This window comes from Sinohyriopsis cumingii, chromosome 1, assembly GCF_028554795.1.
Source record: "Sinohyriopsis cumingii isolate HCF-2022 chromosome 1, ASM2855479v2, whole genome shotgun sequence".
Lineage (NCBI taxonomy): Eukaryota > Metazoa > Mollusca > Bivalvia > Unionida > Unionidae > Sinohyriopsis > Sinohyriopsis cumingii.
The window spans coordinates 123,115,210-123,140,316 of NC_142961.1; the positions used below are offsets into that span (position 1 = coordinate 123,115,210).

Genomic DNA, 25,107 nt, shown 5'->3' on the forward strand with positions numbered 1-25,107 from the left:
CTCTTGCAACGACTGCAACTCTTTCACCAGAAAGCTTTAGACGAAACAGCTCTACCCACTCTGAAAGATTTTAAGACCTTGATGAAAAGTCCAGCACCATCACCAGTACCAGTACCACCAGTACCCGTGACCAAGACAGAAAAAGGAGAAGAAGAGGAAGGGTTTCAAACTCCACCAGAAAAAGTACGCAAGTTAACAACACCACCTACCTCCAGAATTGGATGGATTAAAAAGATGATGGCCACCCCTTCTTCATCACAAGAGAAAAAGAAAGTGAAGACAGAAGTGAAGACAGAAGTGAAACAAGAACCGATATCCCCCGCTCAGACATCCTTCTCCTCTTCGATACCTATTGCTGGCCGCACACGCAAAGCATTGCAATCCAAGAAAATACCCGAAGAGGAAAAGAGTAGCATCCTCCAAGTGTGGGTGTCTTATTAACACACCAACCAACACAAAAAAATGGAAAAAGTCTTAGCCAGCATTTACTACGATCCCTCCTATCCTGCAGATTACGCAGGAGTTCAAAAATTGTATCGTGCTGCCAAAACTCGACTGAAAAGTCTCCGTTTACCTCAAGTGCAACGATGGTTACAAGAACAAGCTACCTACACTTTACACAAACCCATTCGACGCAAGTTTGCCAGAAGTCGCACCCGAGTGGAAGGCATAGATCATCAATGGCAAGCCGATTTAGCCGATGTCTCTCATTTGGCCAGCTACAATCGTGGCTACAAATATTTGTTTTGTGTCATTTTCCAAATTTGCCTGGGTCGTGCCCTTGACTTCCAAATCGAGCAGCGAGTTAGTGCGAGCCCTGCAACGGGTGTTGAAACAAAGCGGTCGTCACCCTCTTCGATGGCAAACGGACAAAGGCACCGAATTTCTGAACCAAGCTTTCCAAAAAGAATTAAAGAAACGTGACATTCATTTTTTTACCACCGAGAATCCCGAAACCAAAGCCAGCATCGTGGAACGTTTTCAACGCACTTTGAAAGAACGCATGTGGAAATATTTTACGCATCACCACACTCTGAAGTACATCGACATCTTACCGCACCTGGTGCAAGCGTACAACCAATCTTACCATCGAAGCATCGGACGTGCCCCGCAAGACGTGACTCCCGACAACGAAGTGTTGGTGTTTGAGCGTCTGTTTGGTACGTCCCCGACGAGGGCTGTCCCCGAGAAAAGTGGAATGTTGGTCGTCGGAGATTGGGTGCGCATTGGCAAAACCAAACGCACTTTTGACAAAGGTTACTTACCTAACTGGACGACCGAATTGTTTCGCGTCACTGGACGAGTGCATGGCCGTCATCCTACCGTCTATAAATTGGAAGACATGAACGGAGAAGTGCTCAAAGGAACGTTTTATTTGCCCGAGTTACAACGTGTCACCAAAAAAGAAGACGACGTGTACGACATCGAAAGCATTCTCGAACGCAGAACCCGTAAAGTGGGCAAACGACGTGTCAAAGAAGTCAAAGTACGTTGGAAAGAATATCCACCCAGTTTCGATTCTTGGATCGACGCTTCGCAAGTCATCGACTATAAAAAGAAGTGACCGTCATGCCCTTTCACACAGCAGACGCAGCTACGTCGACCACTCCTCCTTCACCTAGTTCTTCTGTGCAAGATTTACAAAAACAATCCTTGTGGGTGTGGTGTGGAGAACGTGTGCCTAAAACGCAAATCGTCTTTTTCTGCCAAATCTTCGTGGTGTATTGTGTCATCGGGGCAGCCATCGCCAATTTGAGTTTGCAACAAGGAGACAAACAATTGTGGACCATTTTATTGAGCAGTTGCATCGGTTACCTGCTTCCTAATCCCTCCCTGAAATTCACCTCGAACGGGAACCCCGGGAACCTTGTGTCCAGTGCCAGTGCCAGTCACCACTTCAATCACAACCAGAACCCCATTTTAGACGGAGACACGCCTCTGACGTCCAGTAACCCCTCGGACAGCCACATAACTCTGGAATTATGAGTCACCAAAACCAATTTTACTTAACTTTACCCAGTGACAGTTCCATGGAGGTGTTTCCCAACAACACGTTGTGCTGTTACACGGCCAAATTACCTCAAGCCATCCAGTTAGATCACGAAGCCCATTGGGAAGTGGCTTTAGTAGAAATGATTCATCCGACCCAAGTCCTCAATGTCCTTCCCAATCAAAATTTTTTTGATGTGGAAGTTCATGACGAGCAAATGCAAAAGTGGATGGATAGCAATGTCAAATATGACAAGAAAACCCGTACACAAAAGTACACCACCTATCACTTGTTCATTCCCCAGGCTATTATTTTAGTGGTCAACATTTGGTCAGCACCATAGCCTCCAGGTTTAATGTCGTGTTTCTGAAAGCTTTGGAGCATGTCAACAAAAGTGTCACCATGGAGTACCACAAAGCGGCTCGTCGCTTCTTGATGAAATTTGAACGGAGTAAAATCATGTCCATTTTATTTTGTCCTGAATTGTTTGACATGTTGGGCGGAGACATGGACATGAGAAAGACCATGCTCAAGAAAAACGAATTACCCATCGTTTACGACAACGAGTCTTTTAGCAAGTTATTTCGTGCCCCGGTAGAACTGAACCAAGGACTGAATTTGATGTTCGTGTATTCCGATGTGGTGGAGTACAACGTGGTGGGACACACCTCCGTACCGTTACTGCGTGTCATTCCTTTCAAAGTGGATTCTGCCACGAACACTGACGAGGAAGGTGGAAACACTTACCACGTCCACCGCGAATTTGTACATCCTCACTATTTGCCGGTCAGCAAGTCGTATTTGGACACGGTCAACATTGCTATAAAAGGAGATTTGGGACAAAATATTCCATTCACCGAAGGAAAAGTCACGGTGAAACTCCATTTTCGAAAACGGTTCTCTCACGACTCTTAAGTCATGTATCCAGTGTACCGAGGGGTTGCTCGACAGCGAGGACACGGCTTAGGAGACATGTTAAAATCGGCCTTTCGTTCGGTGGCCCCGGTGTTGAAACCGATGGTGACACGCGGATTGCACGCCTTGAAAGATGCGGCACTGACGCAAGGCAAAGAATTTCTCCAAAATGTCATCATCGACAAACAAAACCCTAAAGAAGCCTTCATGAGGGCAGGCAAAAATATCTTGCTGCAAACGGGCAAAGACATTTTAGGCCAACGAGAAACACCTATAAATGCCCTGCACGCTACCGAGTCAGGCATTCAGCAAGGACAAGGCAGAAAGAGACGACGAAGAAAACACCCTTTCACCAGACTTCAAGCCAGAAAGGCCAAGAAAAGAAGAACCGTTCGAGACTTAGACGTTTTCGATTATTGAGAAAAGAGACAAAAAAATGATGCACCGAGAATCTTGCGCTTGTTCCAAGACGGAACTGGATCTGTTTGCCATGCCCGCTGCCATGATGACCATGCAAGAATCCCAGTGGGTGGAATTTCACCCCGTCTCCTCACTGACGGATTCCGCTCCCATCGAGTTTGAAATCAAAGGACAGCCCGAAGATTACATCGATCTGAATAGCAGTTACTTGTACCTGAAAGTCAAAATTCTAGATAAGACTGGAGGTGCTATAGACGATGAAGCAGTAGCTCCCGTCAACAATTTCATGCATTCCTTGTTCAGTGGAGTGGACTTGTACTTGAATAACAAACTGGTCAGTAGCAGCATGGATACTTACCCTTATCGTGCCTACCTGGAAAATCTTTTGACGTACGGAATAGATGCCAAGAACACTCATCTCAATGCCTGTGTGGTATGGGAAGCTGACGAACCTACCAAGTTTGAAATATTGGAAACTGATGAAAAGAAAGACAACAATGATGGATTTGTAGAACGAAGAAAGAGAATCACGGGAGCCGACACAAGTTTAGAACTGATGGATCGTTTGCATTTGGACATGTGGTTGCAAGAAAAGTATTTGCTGAACGGGGTGGATGTCCGCCTGAGACTGAATCGTAGCAGTGCCGCTTTCCATTTGATGGCTGATAGTGACGGTTACAAAACCAAAATCCTAGAAGCCAGACTCTACGTACGCCGTGTGGAAGTGTTACTTAAAGTGGGAAACGACATCAGTCAGACGTTGAGCAGAACGACCGCCAAGTATCCCATACGACGCGTGGAAGTGAAAACCTTCACCATTTCCAAGGGACAGCGATCCATGATCGAAGATCATCTGTTCCAAGGACAGTTACCCAAACGTTTGATCGTTGGTATCGTCGAGAATACAGCCTTCAACGGAGCTGCCGAAAAAAATCCTTTCTACTTTCAACACTTTGGCGTGTCCAAAATCGAAGTCAGTCGCGATGGCAAGACCTTGTGTACCCGACCTTTCGAACCTGACTTTACCAAGAAGAATTACTTGAGATCGTACTTGTCCCTGTACGAAGCCACCGGACAGTTAGGAACCAATACCAGTCACGGCATTACGTACGAGGATTATGCAGGAGGCTACGCTTTGTGGGCTTTCGATTTCACTCCAGACCAAGGCAGCGACGAGGGACATTTCCACCCTATAAAATCCGGCCAGATTCGTGTGGAAATTCAGTTTAAAGACCGAGACCCTGATGAAACGGTGAACGTCATCCTGTATGCAGAATTCGATAATACCATAGAAATCAACAGTTTGAGAGAAGTCATCCTAGATTACTAGAAACCATGGAAGACTGTTATCCCTCTTTACCTAGTGGAGAAACTTTAAAGATGGAATGTGATGAGACTGTGGAAAAAAATATTGTGTTTTGAAAAAAATTGTTTGATGTTATGATGTTGGATTATTGTTAAAAATGTTAGAGTTGTTGTTTAGTGTTAAGTGATTTTTGAATAAAAAATGTTGTGTTTTGAAAAAAATGCCTTTGTCTTTTGTTTAGCTATAAGAATGTTGGATTGATGCTCTTTCATTTCTTACTATCCCTCTCATGACACTCACTAAACGTTGCGACTCAAAAACCGTGTGGGGGATGTTTTCCTTCACGTCCGCGCTTTGACTTTAAGAACCGGGTTGTTTCCAGTCTAACCATCCATTGTCGACTCATCCTCCTAAGAAGATGTGCTCCAAACTAGCTAAACTCAACGAAGCCTACGTGAATTTGCATAGGGTCAGACACAGTCTGATACCGAAGCCAGAAGAAATAGAGAATGTGAGAATGTTAAAAATCACTGAAGACCTGATAGAAGAGCTCTTCAGAGAAGAAATGAACAGGGAGAAAGAAGAATGGACAGAGAAGTACAGACTTCAGAGACAGCAGCAACAGCAGCAACAACAGCAGCAGCAACCTGAACCTGACAGAGGCTTTGTCGATTGCCGTATCGACACCAAAGAGTTCTTCTTTTCTTTCCGAAGAAGCAGACCTATCGCCAGAAAGTCTATCCTCAGAGGACATCGCATTCTTAGAAACTAAAAAAGGAATGCCATAGCAAACAAAAAAAAAACAGCCCTTTTCGGGGCTACCCCAATACTCTAGAAAAGAAATAACGATCGATTTGCCAATGTGTGTAGGTAGAGTAGTGTGAAAATAAACACTAACTCTTTTTTAAAAAATGTGAGGGTATGTGTTTGTGTGTTAGTAAGTGCTTAAGTAAGTTGGTATGAATAGTAGATTAAAATCATGTTTTTTTGGTGTTTGAGGTGTATATTTGGAGTTAGATTGGATTGCTTTGCGTATGTGGATAGTCTATTGAAGTGATTTATAAAAAATTTTAAAATAGTGATGGGTAGCATAAAAAAGTGAGTGAGTGTTTCTTTTAGGTCCGCGCGTTGTTGTTTTTGGTCATGATGTAGGTAACATCAATTTTATGTTTTTTTAGGGGGATGTTTTCCTTCACGTCCGCGCTTTCACTATAAATTGAAACTCGCTGGGCAGTCTAGCTACCCTTGTTGATTGATCAACACCAAAAATGAACACGAGACTGTCTAAACTGTTGGAACTTCATGTGCATCTGGAATATGCCAGGCGCCTGTTGAATGAACTGGCCGCGGAAGCCATTGTGGAGGAGGGAAGGATAAGAGAGGAGGAGGAAAGAAGAAAAAAAGAAGAGGAGGAGAGAAGATATAAAGAAGAAGAAGAAGAGGAAAGAAGGTACAAAGAGGAGGAGAGAAGAAACAAAGAAGAGGAGGAGGAGAAGGAAAAGAAGAGAAGAAGAATAAATTTCAGAATCCCAGAGAGCGAAAATTGGGATTCTGAAGCGACATATCCTGCCTCTGCTCTCTCCCCCAAAAAAGTAAAAAGTAACTGGGGGATAAGATGTGTATGTGGCGCCAGGCCTGGAAGGTGCCACCATTAACCAGGTGTCCATGAAGTTCCAAAAAAACAGCCCTTTTCAGGGCTACCCAATACTCTAGAAAAGAAATAACCATCAATTTGCCAATGTGTAGGTAGAGTAGTGTGAATATAAACACTAACTCTTTTTTAAGATAGTGTGAGGGTATGTGTTTGTGTGTTTGTGTTTGTGTGTTTGTGTTTGTACCCGCTCACGTACGATTGTGTGGATAGTAGATTATGGATTTGTTTATCGTTTCTTAGCGTATGTGTTTGTGTGTTTGTGTTTGTGTGTTTGTGTTTGTACCCGCTCACGTACAATTGTGTGGATAGTAGATTATGGATTTGTTTATTGTTTCTTAGCGTATGTGTTTGTGTATTTGTGTTTGTGTGTTTGTGTTTGTGTGTTTGTGTTTGTACCCGCTCACGTACGATTGTGTGGATAGTAGATTATGGATTTGTTTATTGTTTCTTAGCGTATGTGTTTGTGTGTTTGTGTTTGTGTGTTTGTGTTTGTACCCGCTCACGTACGATTGTGTGGATAGTAGATTATGGATTTGTTTATTGTTTCTTAGCGTATGTGTTTGTGTGTTTGTGTTTGTGTGTTTGTGTTTGTACCCGCTCACGTACGATTGTGTGGATAGTAGATTATGGATTTGTTTATTGTTTCTTAGCGTATGTGTTTGTGTATTTGTGTTTGTGTGTTTGTGTTTGTGTGTTTGTGTTTGTACCCGCTCACGTACGATTGTGTGGATAGTAGATTATGGATTTGTTTATTGTTTCTTAGCGTATGTGTTTGTGTATTTGTGTTTGTGTGTTTGTGTTTGTACCCGCTCATTGAGTCATCCACCCTTGTGTCTTCCATGATGTTTAGGACGGACATGCTCATGTATGTCAGGTCCAAGTGGACTGTTGTTGATAGGACAGATACTAGTCAATGGATGATGAGAGTTTACATAGAAAGACAAGGATGTCTCAAGAGGGTACTTGTGTATGGACCGGTAGTTAGAAGGAGTTTAAGAAGAAGAAGAAGAAGAAGAAGATGTGACAGATGCCATCTATGTTAATATTAATATTAACATAAACCCAAAGGCCCTTTTCAGGGCCAGCCATATTTCTCGAAAAGAGATAGCCTTTCCATTGCCTACCCCTTTTCTAAATTTAAATTTAAATTTAAATTTAAAAAAACTTTTGTAAAAAAAAAAAAAAAAATCCCATATTCAATTCCCCTTGTCCCTAGACAAACCCAAACTCTATTCCCATGTTAATTTCCCTTGTCCCTAGACAGACCCAAACTCTATGTTAAATTCCCATTGTCCCTAAAGTGGCCCAGCGTTTTTCTCCATGTTAAATTTCCATTGTCCCTAGAGTTGCCCAGGGGTGTTTTTAATGCTAAGTCCCATTGTCCCTATGGTGGCCCACTTAACTACTTACATCCTTGCTATTTAATTTCTTGTGTTAATTACGTCCTCCTTTGTCTTCGTCTGTCTCTCGATGAACTATGAATAATCCATTTTTATTTTATTTCAATTCTTGATTTTTTGGTTGGGGTTGATCGGTGAAGTTATTCGTTTCTTTCCTTCTAAATAGTTTGATTAATTTGTTAAGTATCCGTGATTGTTTTGTTTAAAATAACTCCATCCGGCATAGAAGAACTAGACAAGAGTTGCGTCCCTTGTAACATTAGAGCCTAGTAGTAGAGACAACATGACAGATACAGAAAGTAAGGTTAGCAAATCTGGTAGATTCCTTTGCCGTAAGGATGAGACCAATTGTACTTTTGTGTACCTTAGAGGTGTGATTTGGCGTGCTTTTTCCAGTGTGAATTTATTTAACATTTTCACTGCTCAAAGCGCAGTACATCTTTTCTCGGCTTTCTGTTGCAGGCACTGGTTGACATTTCAGTGCATTGTAATGAAAGCAGAAGTGGACCGGTCATCCGTGCTAGTTCAAAATGTGTTGTGGAATTTCGGATTTTTTTTTTCTCCCTCCAAGCGGTCGAACATAAACTTTGGAGACTTATACAAGTCTTCTTGGTCAATTTTGCAAATGTGGAATTAGTATTGGTGATGCATAATACAAAATTATAATTATACAGATATCGCAAAGATAACAATTTTGATTGAACTATTGGGAATCCAGTTGCCGAATGTTGACCCTCCGTTAGCCATCTTATTAGTTCTGCTATTCCACGGCCTAGCTCACCGCTGTCACCACTTTGTTGCGGGATTCACTCGGCTATTCTACTCATTAATAAAACTAAGCTAAATTGTTTTGGAAAGAGATAAAATCTTCGTTTAATTATGTTATTGCATAATTATTCCGGTGATTACTTTTATTCCGGTATTTATTCTGGTAAATACCTTTATGAAGCCATGGCCTGCCTTAGGCCGATTGGAACGATTTGGTACACAGTGGCCCCGCGCTTCCGCAATTTTTAAAAATATATCAATATGGAAAAAGTAATTTTAAAGCGATGGAAGAAAAATATTTAACTTCAATATCATATGAAGCTTGTTTAAAAGTATATTTCCAAATGCTTCGCTCAGAGTAGGCCCCGCGCGTATATCCAGGGTCCCCGCCAACATGATCCAAATCGGGACCCGCGTTTGCTAAGGTGAAGCGATGAAATTACTATCGCTCCAGCACATCACTTCATCTCGTCATCGCTTCATCGCACCATCGCATCGCTTTTATCACACCGTAAACCGCTCCGGTGGTCTAGTGGTTAGAGCGTCTGCCTCGGATGCGGGAGGTCGTGGGTTCGATTCCCGGCCGAGTCATAGCAAAGACTTACAAAAACGGTACTAACAGCTGCCTCGCTTGGCGTTCAGCATTAAGAGGTTAGTGTTAGGACTGGTCGGCCCGGTGTCAGGATAATGTGACTGGGTGGGACATCGTGCTACATATCTGCGGCATGATGCCCCAGTGCTAGACATCACTATAAACTGCCACATTGCAGACATCGTAGCGATATGACGGAAACACTGTTAAAGCTACGTTAAAAATCCAAATCACATCACACACATTATCACACCGTAGAATACAACACGACGGAGCGATTAGCCATAACAGGATTCCATAGTTGTCAACCAAGGAAACCGAATATACTTTTAAATGAAGGGAACTGTGTATTAACAATGCCTGTGTAAGTCCCAAATGAAGTGAGCTGTCGGTGCTTGTTAAGATCGGGGTTATACAGCTAGTGGGTGTGTGATGAGATCACGTGTACATCATTGTATAATAGAAAGGTAGGACAAGGGGAAGGCACTGCATATATACACATGCTTTTGCGCTGGAGCGACAAACAACATATCGTCTGCTGTCTACCTGGTCATTTTGGATTAGGAAAAGCCGTCCTATTTATTAAAGTAAGTACTTTACAATTATTTGAGAATAGTTACATTTTAATTTTCAGGTCAAGTAACTTTGCTTTATTGGTAAATAATTCGTGGCTACCTTTACGGAGAGTTGGGGTTGGCGTGGACAATACAGACATCCATAACAAGTAAAAGAATTTCTTGTACATAATTTGTTCGCCAAGCATCGCGAATAATATCCGCGTCTGCAGTGCAGTGAATTTTCAGATTAGCGTCATTAAATGTAAGCTAAGAGTAACTAATCCATTTGGCGCAGGAAGTATTTCAACACCGCTCAGATTGAAATAGAGCGTACCATATATCATTATATATGTGTTAAAATAGGGTGGTTTGTTGACAGAAATTTTTTCGCTGCGCCATGAATTGTGGAAGAGTTGCTTACTTTAGTCTTTATTTGTGTACTGAAAACAGTTGTGACCAAGGAGCAAACAAGAGAGAGAGAGAGAGAGAGAGAGAGAGACTCCGAAATAAATCTTTAATTTAAATATCTCGACATTTTTGTGGGAGTTAGTGGATTAGGGCAGCACTTACGATAATTTAAATGTTCAGCCCAATATTTTTCTTGATTTAAAAAAAAAAACTGATAGGGTAGAGGAGATCACTTGGTTTTAGGTTCAAAGTTATGTCTATGTTGAGATTAGTATTTCTCTGACGTCAGGAACATATTACGTCTGCTCAAATGAACATATAAAATTGCCTATCGGTATCCTCTTTTCCGAATGTGAATGAAGACTCCCGACAGCTGAATTTAGATGCTGTCGTGATATTTGCATAGCTGTTTTATAAGGACAAAATGATCATAATATGGTTGTTGTTGTAGTTATTGTAGGTTTTAACGCCATTTTTCAGCACAATATAGGCTATACATGGCGGCCAGTATAAATGGTGGTGGAAGAACCCAGGAAAACCCCGGAAAGAACCATTGATCCACGAGAAGCTTCTGGCAGTCTTTCTCACATACCCACATTGGCCGATTTTAATATGGATAATACATATTAGATAATTACTACATATAGGCAACATTACATTAAACAGAACTGTCATTTTCTGGCGTGTGCTTGTAAGAATGAAGATACCTGACAATTAAGTTTCTACAAAAGCTTTTGATACTCACACCACATCAGAAAACAGACAGTAGACTGGTCAACATAAAACACACCATTTATCAAATATGTAACTGACCTTTTAAAATATAAGATTTTTTTAGGTAAGCATAACCTGCTTATAGAGAAGAAATTATACGTCTGTTTAAGGTTGATAAATTAAACACATTTTTATATTAGCGAATTCAGAGGAAGAATTGTTGGGAAATCTATCAGCATTAAATTATAATATAATCAAAGATTTCCTTTTAACATAATTGCTTCATATGCATATTTTCCTTAATTAAGCACAATGTTTTATCTTATTTCGAAAAATTAAAAATAAATTCAACGCTTAAGATTATTTAAAAACTTAACAATGGATAATGATTTTCTGCTAAACAGCCTTTTGTGATTAGCGTCACACATCGTATTAATATCCAGTTTCCTGCATTTTAAAAATACAAGAGAAAATGATTTCTCTCAATTCTGCATTTATATTTGTTGTGATGAATTCAAATGTTTAATTAGTCTCTTAATTCAAAGCATTTTATTCACCTTAGCATTTTTTAAACTTCATCATTAAAATCCGCACACAACTCAAGTTTACTCGAATTTCCAAGCTGAACACTCCATGACATAATAAATATTCCTCCAACCTTGACTCTAGGATCGAAAACAAATTTCACTTCATAAAACCATTCAAAATATTAATTACTTTGTATAACCTCTATATACATTTATGTTTTGCTACATGAGACAAAAGTACATAATGAAATAGCTCTAATAAAATCGTTTTACCTATTATTTCTGAAAACCAATTTTTTACGATTCTGACCAGCATATACCGAAATATCTATTTTCAAGTTCGCCATAAGAAACATCGATATTTATTGACTTTTCTTCTTTTACATTTAACGGATGTTTAAAAAATAGCGTTTTACATGTTATACTGCATTTACAGATGAAAGAATCAAACATTTAGGTCATAAATGAATATTAATAATATACACATATAAAGTAATTACAGGTACGATTAATATCAACAAATGATTACTTAATAGTACATATTTTTTTTCTTTAAAAACCTTACAATTGCCACAGAATACTAAACCTAAATTCTCAGTGTACATCAGTGTATTCCAGCTGTTACTTAAACATGTCACACAATTTGGCAAGGTCTTTCAAAGCCGTTTCAGCTAATTACCATTGTTTTACTGCGAATTTTATTGAAAATTGAATCGATTGACTATTTCGGAAAACAAAACCAAATCATCTGCAACAGTTTTAAAACAACGACATTTGATATAATGCTAAAGGATCTGTGAGTTTGGCATTGCGTGGTATAATTCTGCGTCCTTGAGTTAGCACAATGTTTACCTCCACATAAACCATTGACCGGATTTGAGATTGTTTGTAATCTTGGACTGATTATTCATCGCAAGAAAGATTTCAGTTAGTACCTGATCAGAAAACCCGTAACAATTGTCGCCATGCAGCCCAAATTATGCATCTTCTGGATACTAATTGAACTTCATGGCAATTGGTTATTTTTTCTCTTGTCTGCCATCCAACTTATGTGCACGAACACGTACAATAATTTTGCCTCTGAAATTCCTGATATTGTTTACGCTATCTTCAGGTACATTATTCTGTATATTTACATTCTTATAACCTTGTGGTTATTGTTTTGGCATTCATTTAAACTTGCTCAGGGAACTTGTTATTCGCTTAATCTCAAATAATAAAAATCTCTGTAATTACCAAAGTCAACTGTTTTTGTTCCATTTTTTCTCTATTAAATTTTGTCTGCTGCATTGTCAAGTACATATTAGTCCTAATTTTCTAATATCTTCTCTCAAATCCGTTGTATCCACTTCTCCCAAAATTGTTTCATTTGCATTTAATTTATTGCTTTCCTGACTACAGTAACCTTTCAAGATCTTTAGATAGAGCAGTGATTGAGCGTGCAACAAGAAACAATCCTCAGTATTCCATATTGTGACCCTTACCCATTATTAGTATGTTCCATGCATGTTTTGTAATCGTTATCTACAAAATGATCATTTCATCAAAATACTGTATATTAAATACGTTCAATGTTTTCTTTTCGTGTATACATTTTGCAGGTTAGTCTTTATACAATGTTCCTGTAACATTTATGCATCACCTTGGCTTTGCTTCCCGTTATGCAAGACCGTAGAAGAAGAGCCTGTTTTTGAACAATTTATTAGCTTTATTTCCATTGTTTCTTTTTAAAAAATTAATGTCAATAAATTGAGATAAGGGAAAACAAATTTATATTGTTACAGTGCTATTATTAAAAAACCCACTTCCATCTTGATACAATTTACTTCATGCAATAATCATCATGTTGATATATCAGTCTCAAATTTATTATTATTATTATTATTATTATTATTATTATTATTATTTCGAAAAAAAGGAGTCTTCGAAAGAGAAACTGGAAACCGGCTATTTATCAATAGGGCATATCGAGATAAGAAAGGGATTCTAAGCGTAATTGATACACTAAGGAAGTAACCTAAAGCATGAAGTGCTTGGGATATACTTTTGCACCGACAATACTAAATAGTTTTGACATCCCTTCATCTATCACGTTACATGCCACACTAACATGTATTTCCTTCTTTTGATCGCAATTTTAATAGAAGAGCGATAGTTTTGTTTTTACAATTTTACTCTCTCGAGATCACGAACAATTTTATTTCCAGAGGTGCTTGTGAAAGACAGCAAAATCATATCCCAATTACCAGTAAACACTCAAGGTAGCCCGATATATTAGTTTTGCTAAACGATTGTTCCAGTGCTTAAAATCTGAATTGTGTTCGCATTTTGAAAAACAAATTCAAGAAGTTTTATTCGACAGCTTTCGTCATCTCAGAACATGCTCTAGTAACGTATCGAGGCTTTATCTGTTGTTGAAGTTGAAATCAAATCTAAATATGCATTCACCAGGGCAATACATTATCTGTCGACAATTCATGAACAAAAGGAACTGGTTAAATCTTGCCATGTGTTATGTATATCTATATTTTTTGTAACTCTTGGTAATGAATGGATGCATATTATGTGTAATTTTTGTGTATGACTTTAAATTGTAATGATCACCTATAATCAAGATATTAGATAACTAATTTTTGCTCACGAGTGCAAAATTCTCTTTTAAGATATTAAGTATGTAGATTGCTTAAGATTTTTTTAATATGTGTTTGCGTTGGTGTTTGCAATCATTAATAATAATATTAGTAATAAACCTGTTTACAAGTTTGGGGTTATTTCCCTTTGGATAGGTCGGTCAGGTGGGTTATTTGAAGAATTAAGTTATTTCCCAAGGGATGGTTTGGTCATGTGGGTGCTTTAACGATGTGGGATATTTGCAAAATATCGCATAGGGAGTAGGAGCTAAATGTCTTTTCACCACTCTTGCTTGTATATAAATAGATAGTTATTCTTATTTCTCACGTTCTTGTTGTAGCACCAGTCTGCAGAAGTATTTATTATTGTGTTTAGACATTAATTACAAGGAAACATTCGTTTATATTATTCATTGAAACTACAAAGTGCTCAGTAGACTAAACTAGTATTCTGGGAATTGTGAATTATTCATTGAAATTCTGGACAAAACCATTTTCATACACCAGGACTGTTAGAATATCACTACATTCGATGATATGAAATTCATTCGGAACATTCGATTCTTTTGGACTTGAATATAACTTCTTACGATTATTTTGGATTCAATCCATATTACTGTATGGTTCTCTTAAATATTAATTTAATAACTGTCATGTATATTTAATTTGTATTAATTGATTGCTTTTCTCCATGATTATGAGCTATGTATATCTATATATTTTGTACTTGATCTTTGTTGAAAATTAAGTTAATGGTGTACCTGACCAGAGCCATTTATTTTGTAAACAACATAATACATAGCTGATATTTATGTGTGATTGTAAATGAAACATTCAGATCATTGTTAATTGTAAGGATGTTTACTTCAATTTGAGTTACATATGTAGACTTGCTTCAGACCATTGGAAACTTCCAGAATGGAAATTTCCTATTAAGATGACAGAGTATTTCCAGACATATTGTAATTGCGACCTAAGTAAAGTAGAGCGGTAAATAATATTGTTTACCTAAGAATTATTCCTTCTTGCCTTAGCATTTGAAGCAGAATAAACCTTATTTTTGTGTTCAGTTTTTATTCTGGTTGGACTTATTTATTCAAACAATAAAGTGCTCAATAATATTCTTGGACTGAGAGATTAATTTGGAATTATAGAGAATTCAGACAGGGACCTTTTGGATTATATTATTGATATACATCAACATATTGTCAACACATCCCGCGTGAGCATATTTGAGACTACAGGTATATTAACACATTCAATATTGGAATTTTGTTTGGAATACCACTGAAATTTAATTATAACATCATATCGTACATTTGGACTGGGATAAAACATTTATCACTATTTGGGAATTAATTCACAATACTGTAAGGTCTATTTAAATTTTCACTTTGTATTCTAGGGAAATAATTTATTTGTTGAATTTTTTAAAAAACGTGTGGTTTTTCGCTCTTTACTGTTACTTAGTAAAGTATTTCATCAATACTGACTGCTAAAACTTTTGGTGTTTGTTATTCATGCTGCTATTAGTTCAAAAAGAGGAATGTAAAAGTGGCACAGTGTCTATCGTATCTATTTAAAAATATCTCTGTGTCGTCATAGGGTGAAAGGGTGACTTTATATAACGTAATACTGTATATCTAGTGATGGTAGGATCTAACGACATATATTGTTTAATTTAAATATAGATAAGATGACAACGTGTTTTAGTTCTTTTGGTATTGATCAATCTGTTATAAAAGTAGAAACTAGAAAATATTTAGTTAAATTCTATAATTGTGAATGATTGTATGTGGTAGCATCAGAAAGGGAAGAATCTGTAAAGAATTCCTGATTCGCTTTTGTATGAATTGTTTTTCGGTCTAACAGATTTTGTTATATTAGTAAACATTAAAGTATGATATAAAAATATTGGAAACTTGTGACTATTAATGTAACATCATCAGATAGTAGTTATATTTGATGTGTTTATACTATTTAACTTTTTGGGCTAAACCGCTTTAAAGTGGATAACGGAGTTAGAATGGTCAGCCAGCTTTGAAAATAATGGTATATGATTAAATGATGTGACACCAATGTTTTGAAACATTTAAAAATAGAAAAATAAGTTTTTGAACCAAGTGATAAATCAGAATTTTTTTGAAAATTCCAGAGTAGCAATTATGGACGAACACTACTTTTAATGTCTGAAAATGGTAGTGAACATGGTTTCAAAAACTAAACCTATAGGGGGTCATATGATGATGTACCGTTTTTCCAAATATTACAAATTTTGAATAGTAAACTTTCATTTGTTAAAAAAGTTTGAAAGTGTGGTAACCCACATTGTTTGTTTATTTTTTTCACAAAACACCCAACTAATTCATACCTCTAGAAGATAACGTTACACAAATAAAAAAAGATTTGCAGGGTCACATACTGGTGATCTGGCTTTTTAAAACATGTTTAAAGTGATTAAGTAAGGTAGTGTACAGTCTGTCTACTTTATTCACGTGCAAAGACTAGTATGCCGATTATACTTATAGTTAAATAATCTTTTTAAGATTTAAATGTTTGAAATTCGGCTACTTTTGAAATGTTTAAAAAAGCAAAATTGTTTTCTTCAGGAAGTCACCTTTTCTACAACGGCAGTAGCTTGAATCATTGACCAAGAGAAGCAGAATATAATGATCCATCAAAGTTGGAGGTGTTAATGAACTTAATCTATGACTGGCATCATATATATTATTATTCAGGACGACAGACATACAATGCGGTATTTTAACAAACAACAGTGAATTTGTGCGTTTCTAGAAGGAGATTGCTATGTGAATACAACCTTTACTAAGTAGCAACTGTAATAGATTAGGAACTAAATGCATGCTTGACCCCACCAACCACTGAACACTGGACAAGCAATAAGCGTGGATCAGAAAGAGAAGAAAGAGACGATGTAAAATTTTATGATTTGATTAATACTGATGCGACATGTAGATCAATTCTTTCGATCAAACTGCAAAGAACGAGTCACTGTTGCTGAAGTAGGATGTAGTCCGATAGGAAGAGGAACAAAATGTATGACGTGAATAAATGAATAAATACTGATGGCATAATTGTGACGATAAAGACAATGATGGAAAAACCGTAGCTCAAAGTAAGATTGAATTTCTATCCTGGTAATCACTGAACAAATCATAATGAAGAAAGGAGGATTTGTTGAGAATAAAATGTGACGGAAATACCAAGTGACTTCAGAATAACAAAAAGGCCAAGCGAAAGTAAATGTGAGAATACTTTAAATGTAAAAGTAGGTAACCAATGCAAACAGGGAATACCACGACACAATCTTCCAAACATAGAAATAGACCATAAAAGAGATGGAGCAAGTATAACTGGATCCCCTGAGAAAGACCAACCAAAGTCTTAACATTAAGAAAATGGATTTCATCGGTTTCAGTAATGAGAAGGTTGGAGAGGACCATGTTGGGGTTGAGGAAGAAAAAGGATCCGATGAGGTTTTAGAACCTAGCATGCCAGCTCAACAAACGCAAAAAACTCAGAATGTAGATACAATTGGCAATGCTAAAGATAGCTTGTTACGTGTACTTAGAATTTTGAACTTGAACGACAAATATCCGGGAAAATTGACTCGTGAGGATATATATACAATAACAAAAAGTTCTCTATTTGATGAGCAGCCGAAAAGTCACGAAGATTTGGCTTATTATTTTATTAAAAAAATTGCGCAGCAGAATTACACTGCTCGAGAATTTTACATAAAAAGAAGAGAAAATAATATAGCATCCATCCAGAAAACAGGTCATGGCAGTACATATAGACAACAAATGAAACAAAGAGCGGAAGAAAATAAAGGACTTGAAGTAAGTCCAGTGGATATAATAATTGCAGTATTTCTATGCTGCGATGATATTTGCAGGCAAGATTTTGTACAACATATGTGGAATTGTCGATTGGCTGTTCCCCTGATAATTCAAGAGCAAACACTGACTAAACCACCATCGTGCTACTTGTGGCCTTTGAGGAGTATTTGTATGAAGTGGAAAATGAAAATAGAAGGAACGGAACATGTACGAGAATGTCGTCTAGTGAACGAACCCATTAAAAGTATTGCATTCATCCGCGTAGGAACAATTGATTTGTCGAAATCGGCTCTGATAAATAGCGTCATCAGTCCAACAGAGAAGGCACATTCTATTTTCTTTCATAGAGACTCGCCAGGTTCTACTGAGCACCGACACCTTGTAAATGGACTTGTTGATATTACTTGGTATTTTCCATCACCCGAGTCAGGGACAACAGTTTCAAATCATTTCCAAGAGGCAGTGGTATTTCTTAATCTGCATGGGGATGCATCTAAACTCCAAAATCACCTCAAGATGTTATATAATCTTGCCAGTATCGTAACTATATTGTGTACGGTAAAGGCTCTTGTTCCTTGCGGAGATATTGCCAAGTTATGTCTTGATGAAGGAAAAGCCGTTTTGATTGTGCTGACTAACCATGCAATCCAAGAAGATGAAGAGGGTATCATTGAGTCTTTTATCGAACGTCACAAAGTGGGTGAAAATCGGTTAGAATTAATGGAGGTAATCGACAAACAAAGAGCAGATGTAGTACAAGAAACAAGAAACATATTGATAAAGTTGTCAAATGGAAAATTAGTCAGTTTTAACGATATATTCAAATCTGATATCTATCCAGATGTCGATGAGAAAACGGATGAATTCACTAGAACAATTAAAAAAGCAAACGCTTTGTCAAACCTAATCAGCAAAACGTCGTATAAAGACAGAAAAAGATTATTTCTTCCCCTTCAGGGAGACCCTTGGATAAAATGGGCAAAGGCGGATAAGGAAAATCACAGAAATGAGAACAAGATGACGGATGCGCACATACAATCACATATAAAGCAGAATGAAATAACGATGACTGAATGTCGTTTGAAGCAGTTAGAAATTCTGAAACAGGAAGAGAATAGAACATTTATAGACAAGTTTCTATATTCTGTCATTAAACTACGGCGGACAAGGAGATTGTTTCTGAGGTGGTTACACTTTGAAATGGATGATTTGGCTAAAAAGGATCTTGGACTTGTATATGAAAATTACCATAAAATAATGCAAGAACTTGCTCAGGCAAACTATGAAGATAGAGAGAAGCTGAAAACAAAACTTCAAGACCTGGATGATGAAGTGGAATTGCGATCCTTTGGCTTGGAGCACGTACTACGAGAGATGGGCCAAATGTATCTTGCGTCAGACACATCAGGGTTTGACTTACCTGGATTGGCAGCGGAAATTCTATTAGCTGGATATCCATTTGAGCTTATGGATGGATATGTAAATCACGTTCCACTTGAATGGGTTGTGACTGTAATGAAGAAGGTAGAACACATACTTGCCATAAGAGATGGTGGCAAGCCTGTCAGAATAAAAGTATTTGCAGCCCTTGGGATACAGGGCTCTGGGAAGTCAACCATGTTAAACGCTCTCTTTGGATGCCAATACCCTGTAAGTTTAGGGAGATGTACGCGGGGAGTGTATTGCCAGTTTGTTAAAGTTGAGGAGGGATACAGGGAAGAACTGGAATCAGATTATATCATGGCAATAGATACAGAGGGACTCCGATTACCACAGTTTTCAGCGAGTGGACAAATGGTCCAGCATGATAATGAACTATCTGCTTTTGTCATTGGTTTGGCAGATTTAACCATCATGAATTTCATGGGAGAAAGCGTAATGTACTTAGAGAAGCTGATTCCTAAATCATTACAGACCTGTTTGAGACTGAATATGACGACAGATTTCGGGCCAAAGAAGTGCCTGATTGTTCACCAGAATGTTAACAAGGAAGACAAACAAAAACTGCTTTTTCAAGGAAATGCACTGGAAGAAATGCTGGATGAAATGACAGAATTGACCTGCAAAGGCAAGATTATAGATACGAAGTCATTTCAAGATATTATTTCGTTTGACGTCAGCACTGACGTAATTTACCTGCCGTCACAGTATGAAGGAAGTTCACCGATGTCACCAATCAACATCCGATATAGTGTAGAATTAAATGTTTTGAAGCAAACGATGTTGGTTTCAACAAAGGGCAGAAGGAGTAAGACTCTTAAATCCTTTTCTGATCTTTTACGATCTCTCTGGTTGGCGATACAGAAATATGACATCGAATTTCAACATCGGAATGCACTTGAAACTAAAGGGGAAACTAAGCTTGACATCTGTAGTGGGGCATGTGACGAATTAAGCAAGCCAAATTTGAGTAAACTCTCGGAAGGTCAAAAGCTACAAGACTATAAAAACATAATGAAAGTACTGAAAACCCTTGACAATTTAAAGTTACATTTTCCGACCAGAAAAGAAACAGAGGTGAATGGTCCAATAGATTTAAAACAAATAGTATGCAATTTTCCAAGCAATCTTTTCAGCTCAATGTCAAGCAAGCCTACAAAATAAGTGTAAAAAAGAAAATCGACTAAGGAGACAACCGCAAGAAAACAAACCTCAGAAACGATATAAATCAACCGGTCCTATTAATACAACCGTTCCTATACAAACCAACTTCAGAACAAGCTAATGTACTTCAAAGATACTTTCCAAAGGTGGTGTCTAAAATACAAGAACATATTAAAAGTCCAGGATCAAATACCAAAAGCGAAGAGAAACCTCTTGCGAAATTTGAAAATCCCTTCAAAATTTGATGCCTTGATTACGTTTCCATAAATGTGTTCTATAATGTTATACACCTTAGAGAAATTTGAACCCGAACAATTTCTTTGTATGTTAGAACGTGTCAATACTTTTTATTTCGTCAACAGAAAACGAAATAAATGACTTTGCAACTAAGCTGTTCAATGAATATTAGAAAACATTAGAGTCCTAATAGAGAACAATTCCTCCATATATAGAGATAGATGTAGACCAAGTTGTTACAGTAGTACTAAGTCACTATGAAACAATGTGTGCAAACCTTTAGTTAAAACCTAAACATGGAATTTATCTCGCGGTTTTGGTTTGGGGTCGTGCCATGAAATACCTAGAAAAATTACAAGGGTCACTAAGGCCAAGAACAGTCTCAATGGAAAAATAAAGAACATTATCAATAAAGATTTAAGTTACTCTACGGCGAATTAGAATAAGAAAACCCGTTAACTATTTAGTTCTTTGAGATTATTAAACATGAGATATGGAAACTTTGCGTACCATCGCAAGTAAGGTCGAGCAAGAAAGAAGGAAATCCTAAATGAAGCTATCAAAACTATATTTCATGCAAGAACCTTTGCTCGGACAATGTCTTACTGAACGTTTGATAACTTTCCAGAATTTATCCAAATCACAGAAAAAAGCATTTCCTTTCCGATTTCTAATTACTTTATGAATATGCCAAGCAAAAGACCAACGCTCTAGAAAACATATAAAAATATGGCTAATGATACCAAGGGTAAAGTAAATCTGATTCTAATTAAAGATTACCAAAATATTACTGGACGTCTTATATCTTGGATTGAAACGATCCCGGATAGATTATCGTTCTGAATGCAATTAGCAGACATCAAGAATTAGCTAATACGATGGACTTTAGTTTAAAGTTGCTCTTGACAATAACATCCAGCTGCTTAAGAAGCATTGCCGAGTCGAGCAGCTGAAATATTTGCGTGACTCTTACACTGCATAATGTTTGCTCAGCCAGTAGGCAAGTTGTCGAAAGTATCGAAAAGGTTATAATGAGATAAACGGACGATTGTCCATTTTACGGACCTAGTTACTTATTAGTGGTTGTGGGAATGCTGTGATAGAAACCAATAAACTAAGTGACAATACATGACTAGAGATTCATGTTCAGGAAAAATAAGGACAGGATAGGTGAATGGATTCCACGCAAGGAATACAAAAGTGGTTGTCTTAAAAAGAAAGAAAAAATAATGATGAACCTGTCGATTTCCATATGCTTCTGGTATTGGCACTTTTGTGAATATAATATTGAAATTACAAAAGTCTATAATGCACAACTTCCATAAGTATCCCGATCATGAACGTTGAATAAAAGTAAGACATAAATTGAAAACCTAATGGCAACAGTAAATAAATAATATGGATGAACAAATTGTAGGATTGGAAATTTCGCCTACACATGATAACAGTATCATACATTATGAAATGCTTTTGTGTTTGACATTCATATGGATTGGAGCAAAACAATTGCGTAAAGGGTTCAAATGCAAACAAACATGAATTACCAATAAATTACGAGCATTGCCTTAAGAGCAGGTGTTTCAAAACGCAGTTCAATATTTCCTATACGCGAGGTAATCTTTACGTAAATAGAATTAAAACAATGTGATAGATCTGAAAGGAAATATAACGGTATACACAATGAAATTAAACTTAATTTTAATTTAAAAGCAAGTTGAAACCTGTTGTTGGCAAACGGCAAATGACATTGACTTGTTTTAAAAAGAGTAGGGACGGACATTATTTCTAAAATCTTACGAACCTTATCATTAATGTTTTACAGGAGAGGGATAGAATTAGTATGCATCATATATTTAGTTTGCAGTAATGAAATAAATTGCCATGTCCTTTCATTCCTTAACTCTTTTTCTAAGTTCGACTGCAGTATTTTACTTACCAACGCCGTTGAAGGTACGTGCATCAAAGAGTTTCTTGAAGTTGAAGTTAAGTACAATTGCAGTAATAGTAATTTAAGCTTTGTTTAAAAACAATGAATTTTAATGTGCATTAAAATATAGATTTCAATTACGAAGTTCTCCACAGAATAATGTTTCCAAGTTTCAAATTGCAGTCAAGTATATTTTCTTTTCTGACATTTTCCAGATATACAATTTTGGATGTCAAAGTTTTTCTTGTTATAAATATACTTTTTAATGTATAAAATCAACTACTTAGGGCATGGCGTTATTTACTTTCGACTTAAATTAGATTAATATTACATGTTTTGTAGATTGTTTACTCACTTGCATTATATTATTATTTGTGAAACGTAAACATTCAGAGAATTGATAACCATCTGCCACTTTGTCGCTTAAGAAAATAACCAGAAAAAGTTTTTGGCAACTTAATATACAGCTTATTTCAGTTTTTTAAAAATTCATTACATTTTTGGATTTGGAACTACGTCTATGATTATGTATCGAGTTAAAAAAATGAAATTCTAATGGTTCTACTATAAAACAGGTCATTCCAACTATTCTCGCAGACCAACGGTCATCGATAATGATTATGTAACCTTTCGTTATTTTTATGCATTATACATTGGCATGGTGCTTTTCGGGGTTATTAGTTAATCTTGTTCTAAACCCTACCACTATACAATGAAATCATAATACTATATGCTGTCTTTGTATTGACACGTGTCCTTAAAAAGACGCAGTAGACTTTTCTTTTTTCACCCATTGCACCAGTTTCATTTGGCAACTTTCGATTTCACGTAACCATCATCAACGTTGGTTTCTGCATCCTTGCCATTAATGTTAACTGTTCTTTTCCTTCGATTTAAAACAAGTGTATTTTTCTAAAGTAGTGTGTTTGCTACTAAATACAAATACTAATGTATCCTTAATTAATAATATTCTTAGTAATCTTTTCTGATTAAAATGTGTGTGCATTTTACAATTTAAGCACAAACATATATAATATTTGATTTCATTAGTTTTGTTTCATTGCAGATGCAAGCAAAGCAATGCAACTTGTATGTAAACTATCATCTCTGTTTTCACGTATGTACTTTAAAAATCTATGAATTTTATACGACCTATTTTCATATTATGACCTGAAAGAAATGACTCTCTTGTACGTGCGTATTATGACAGTTATATGCATTATAATTTATAACAACATAGTTTAGTGAAGATAATAAAGTGAATGGAGATTATTATGTCAGTAAATATTGTACCATGATACATTAAGGAATTTAGAATGTATGTTAGACTTATAGAACAGACCGTTTCTTCCCCCTCATTTATGAATGTGATTCTGCCATGATTCATCGTCAGATATACTTAGCCTCTCTCATTATTGTTTTAAGTGGCCGAGTACATGCATGAAAACCATTCTTTCTCTGTACATGAATTTTGTGCTTCTGAATCCTGATGTACCTATCTTTTAATTAAGGTATATTCTAAAGAAATCCTTCTCATGTTATTATAACTTTGTTAAAACGCGAATTCTTTGATCATAAATAATGGCTTTATTGCTTCTTATAGATACTTAATGTAGCCTATGGTACATGCCAAATTTCATAGTTTGAAATGTAACAAATTATAATATTTAATTAAATATATGATATTTAATTTTGAAATTGAATTGCATAATTTTTTGAAAGTTACTAATTGAATTTTAAGACAGAGAGTTTCTTTGAATATAATTGACACGTGTATAGAATATGCATATTGTTATGCATTGATAATGTTTGTAAAAAGAGTCATTCACACTTAAGAAATGCATGCACGAAAGTTTAAGGTTTGTTCTTTGAGTTTAAAGTTTTGACAGTGCTGTAAATATACTGAGAACACATTAGATAGCATTGTCTACTAAATGCAATGCAAATATATAAAAGTGACAGTTCTGCATTAAAGAATTCCATGTCGGTGACATTATAAAGTTAATTACACATGCCAAGTTTGACTTAATGCATAACCTTCTTTGACAGTGAACAAAGTTTGGATGTACTCAACAGGCATTGTCGTTCAGGTGTTCTTAATTACAAGTGTATGTTTTAAGCAGTGCTTTCTATTTTCTATGCAGCATGTTGAATAAAAGATTCATTTGAAAGTCAAATGTGATGTTAAAGTTTTATTCTAAGAGAAAAACAAGTTCTTTTTTCTTGGTGAGCGCTAGAAGTTATTAACGTTTGTTTTTCAAATGTTTAAATCTGCTAATAAGATTATTAGCGAGTGTTAGGAAAAAGGGTCTTAATATCTGATTAGTTTAAAACTTAATTTGCTTATATGTATGTATGTGTTTATGTTTATTAGTGTTATTTATATTTAAATTTTTAACTTTTTAAAACAGTAGTAAACTATAAATTTTGACTTTAGTACTAATTGCCCGGAATTCACTTATTGGCTCAGGAATAGATAAACTACCATTGAATTATTTAAGAATTGTGCTTGAGATTCAATAACTCAACTTTGCGTGCGTGTGATTTGGAATTTGAACGTAGCTTTAACAAGTTTTCAGTCATAACGCTACGATG

The 25,107-nt window shown here is 36.5% G+C and overlaps 1 protein-coding gene across 1 annotated transcript; it reads left to right on the forward strand.

Annotated features, from left to right (window-relative positions):
* Positions 1-9,277: 9,277 nt before the first annotated feature.
* On the forward strand, positions 9,278-24,689 carry LOC149807792 (interferon-induced very large GTPase 1-like). Its single transcript, XM_089970625.1, has 2 exons — positions 9,278-9,632; positions 16,491-24,689. Exon 2 carries the CDS (start codon positions 17,301-17,303, stop codon positions 20,346-20,348), a length of 3,048 nt encoding a protein of 1,015 aa, XP_089826751.1. The 5' UTR covers positions 9,278-9,632; positions 16,491-17,300; the 3' UTR covers positions 20,349-24,689.
* Positions 24,690-25,107: the final 418 nt, after the last annotated feature.

Excerpts from the sequence above, each read along its gene's own strand:
- LOC149807792 (XM_089970625.1), top strand. The coding sequence starts at position 17,301 with ATGGATTTCATCGGTTTCAGTAATGAGAAGGTTGGAGAGGACCATGTT.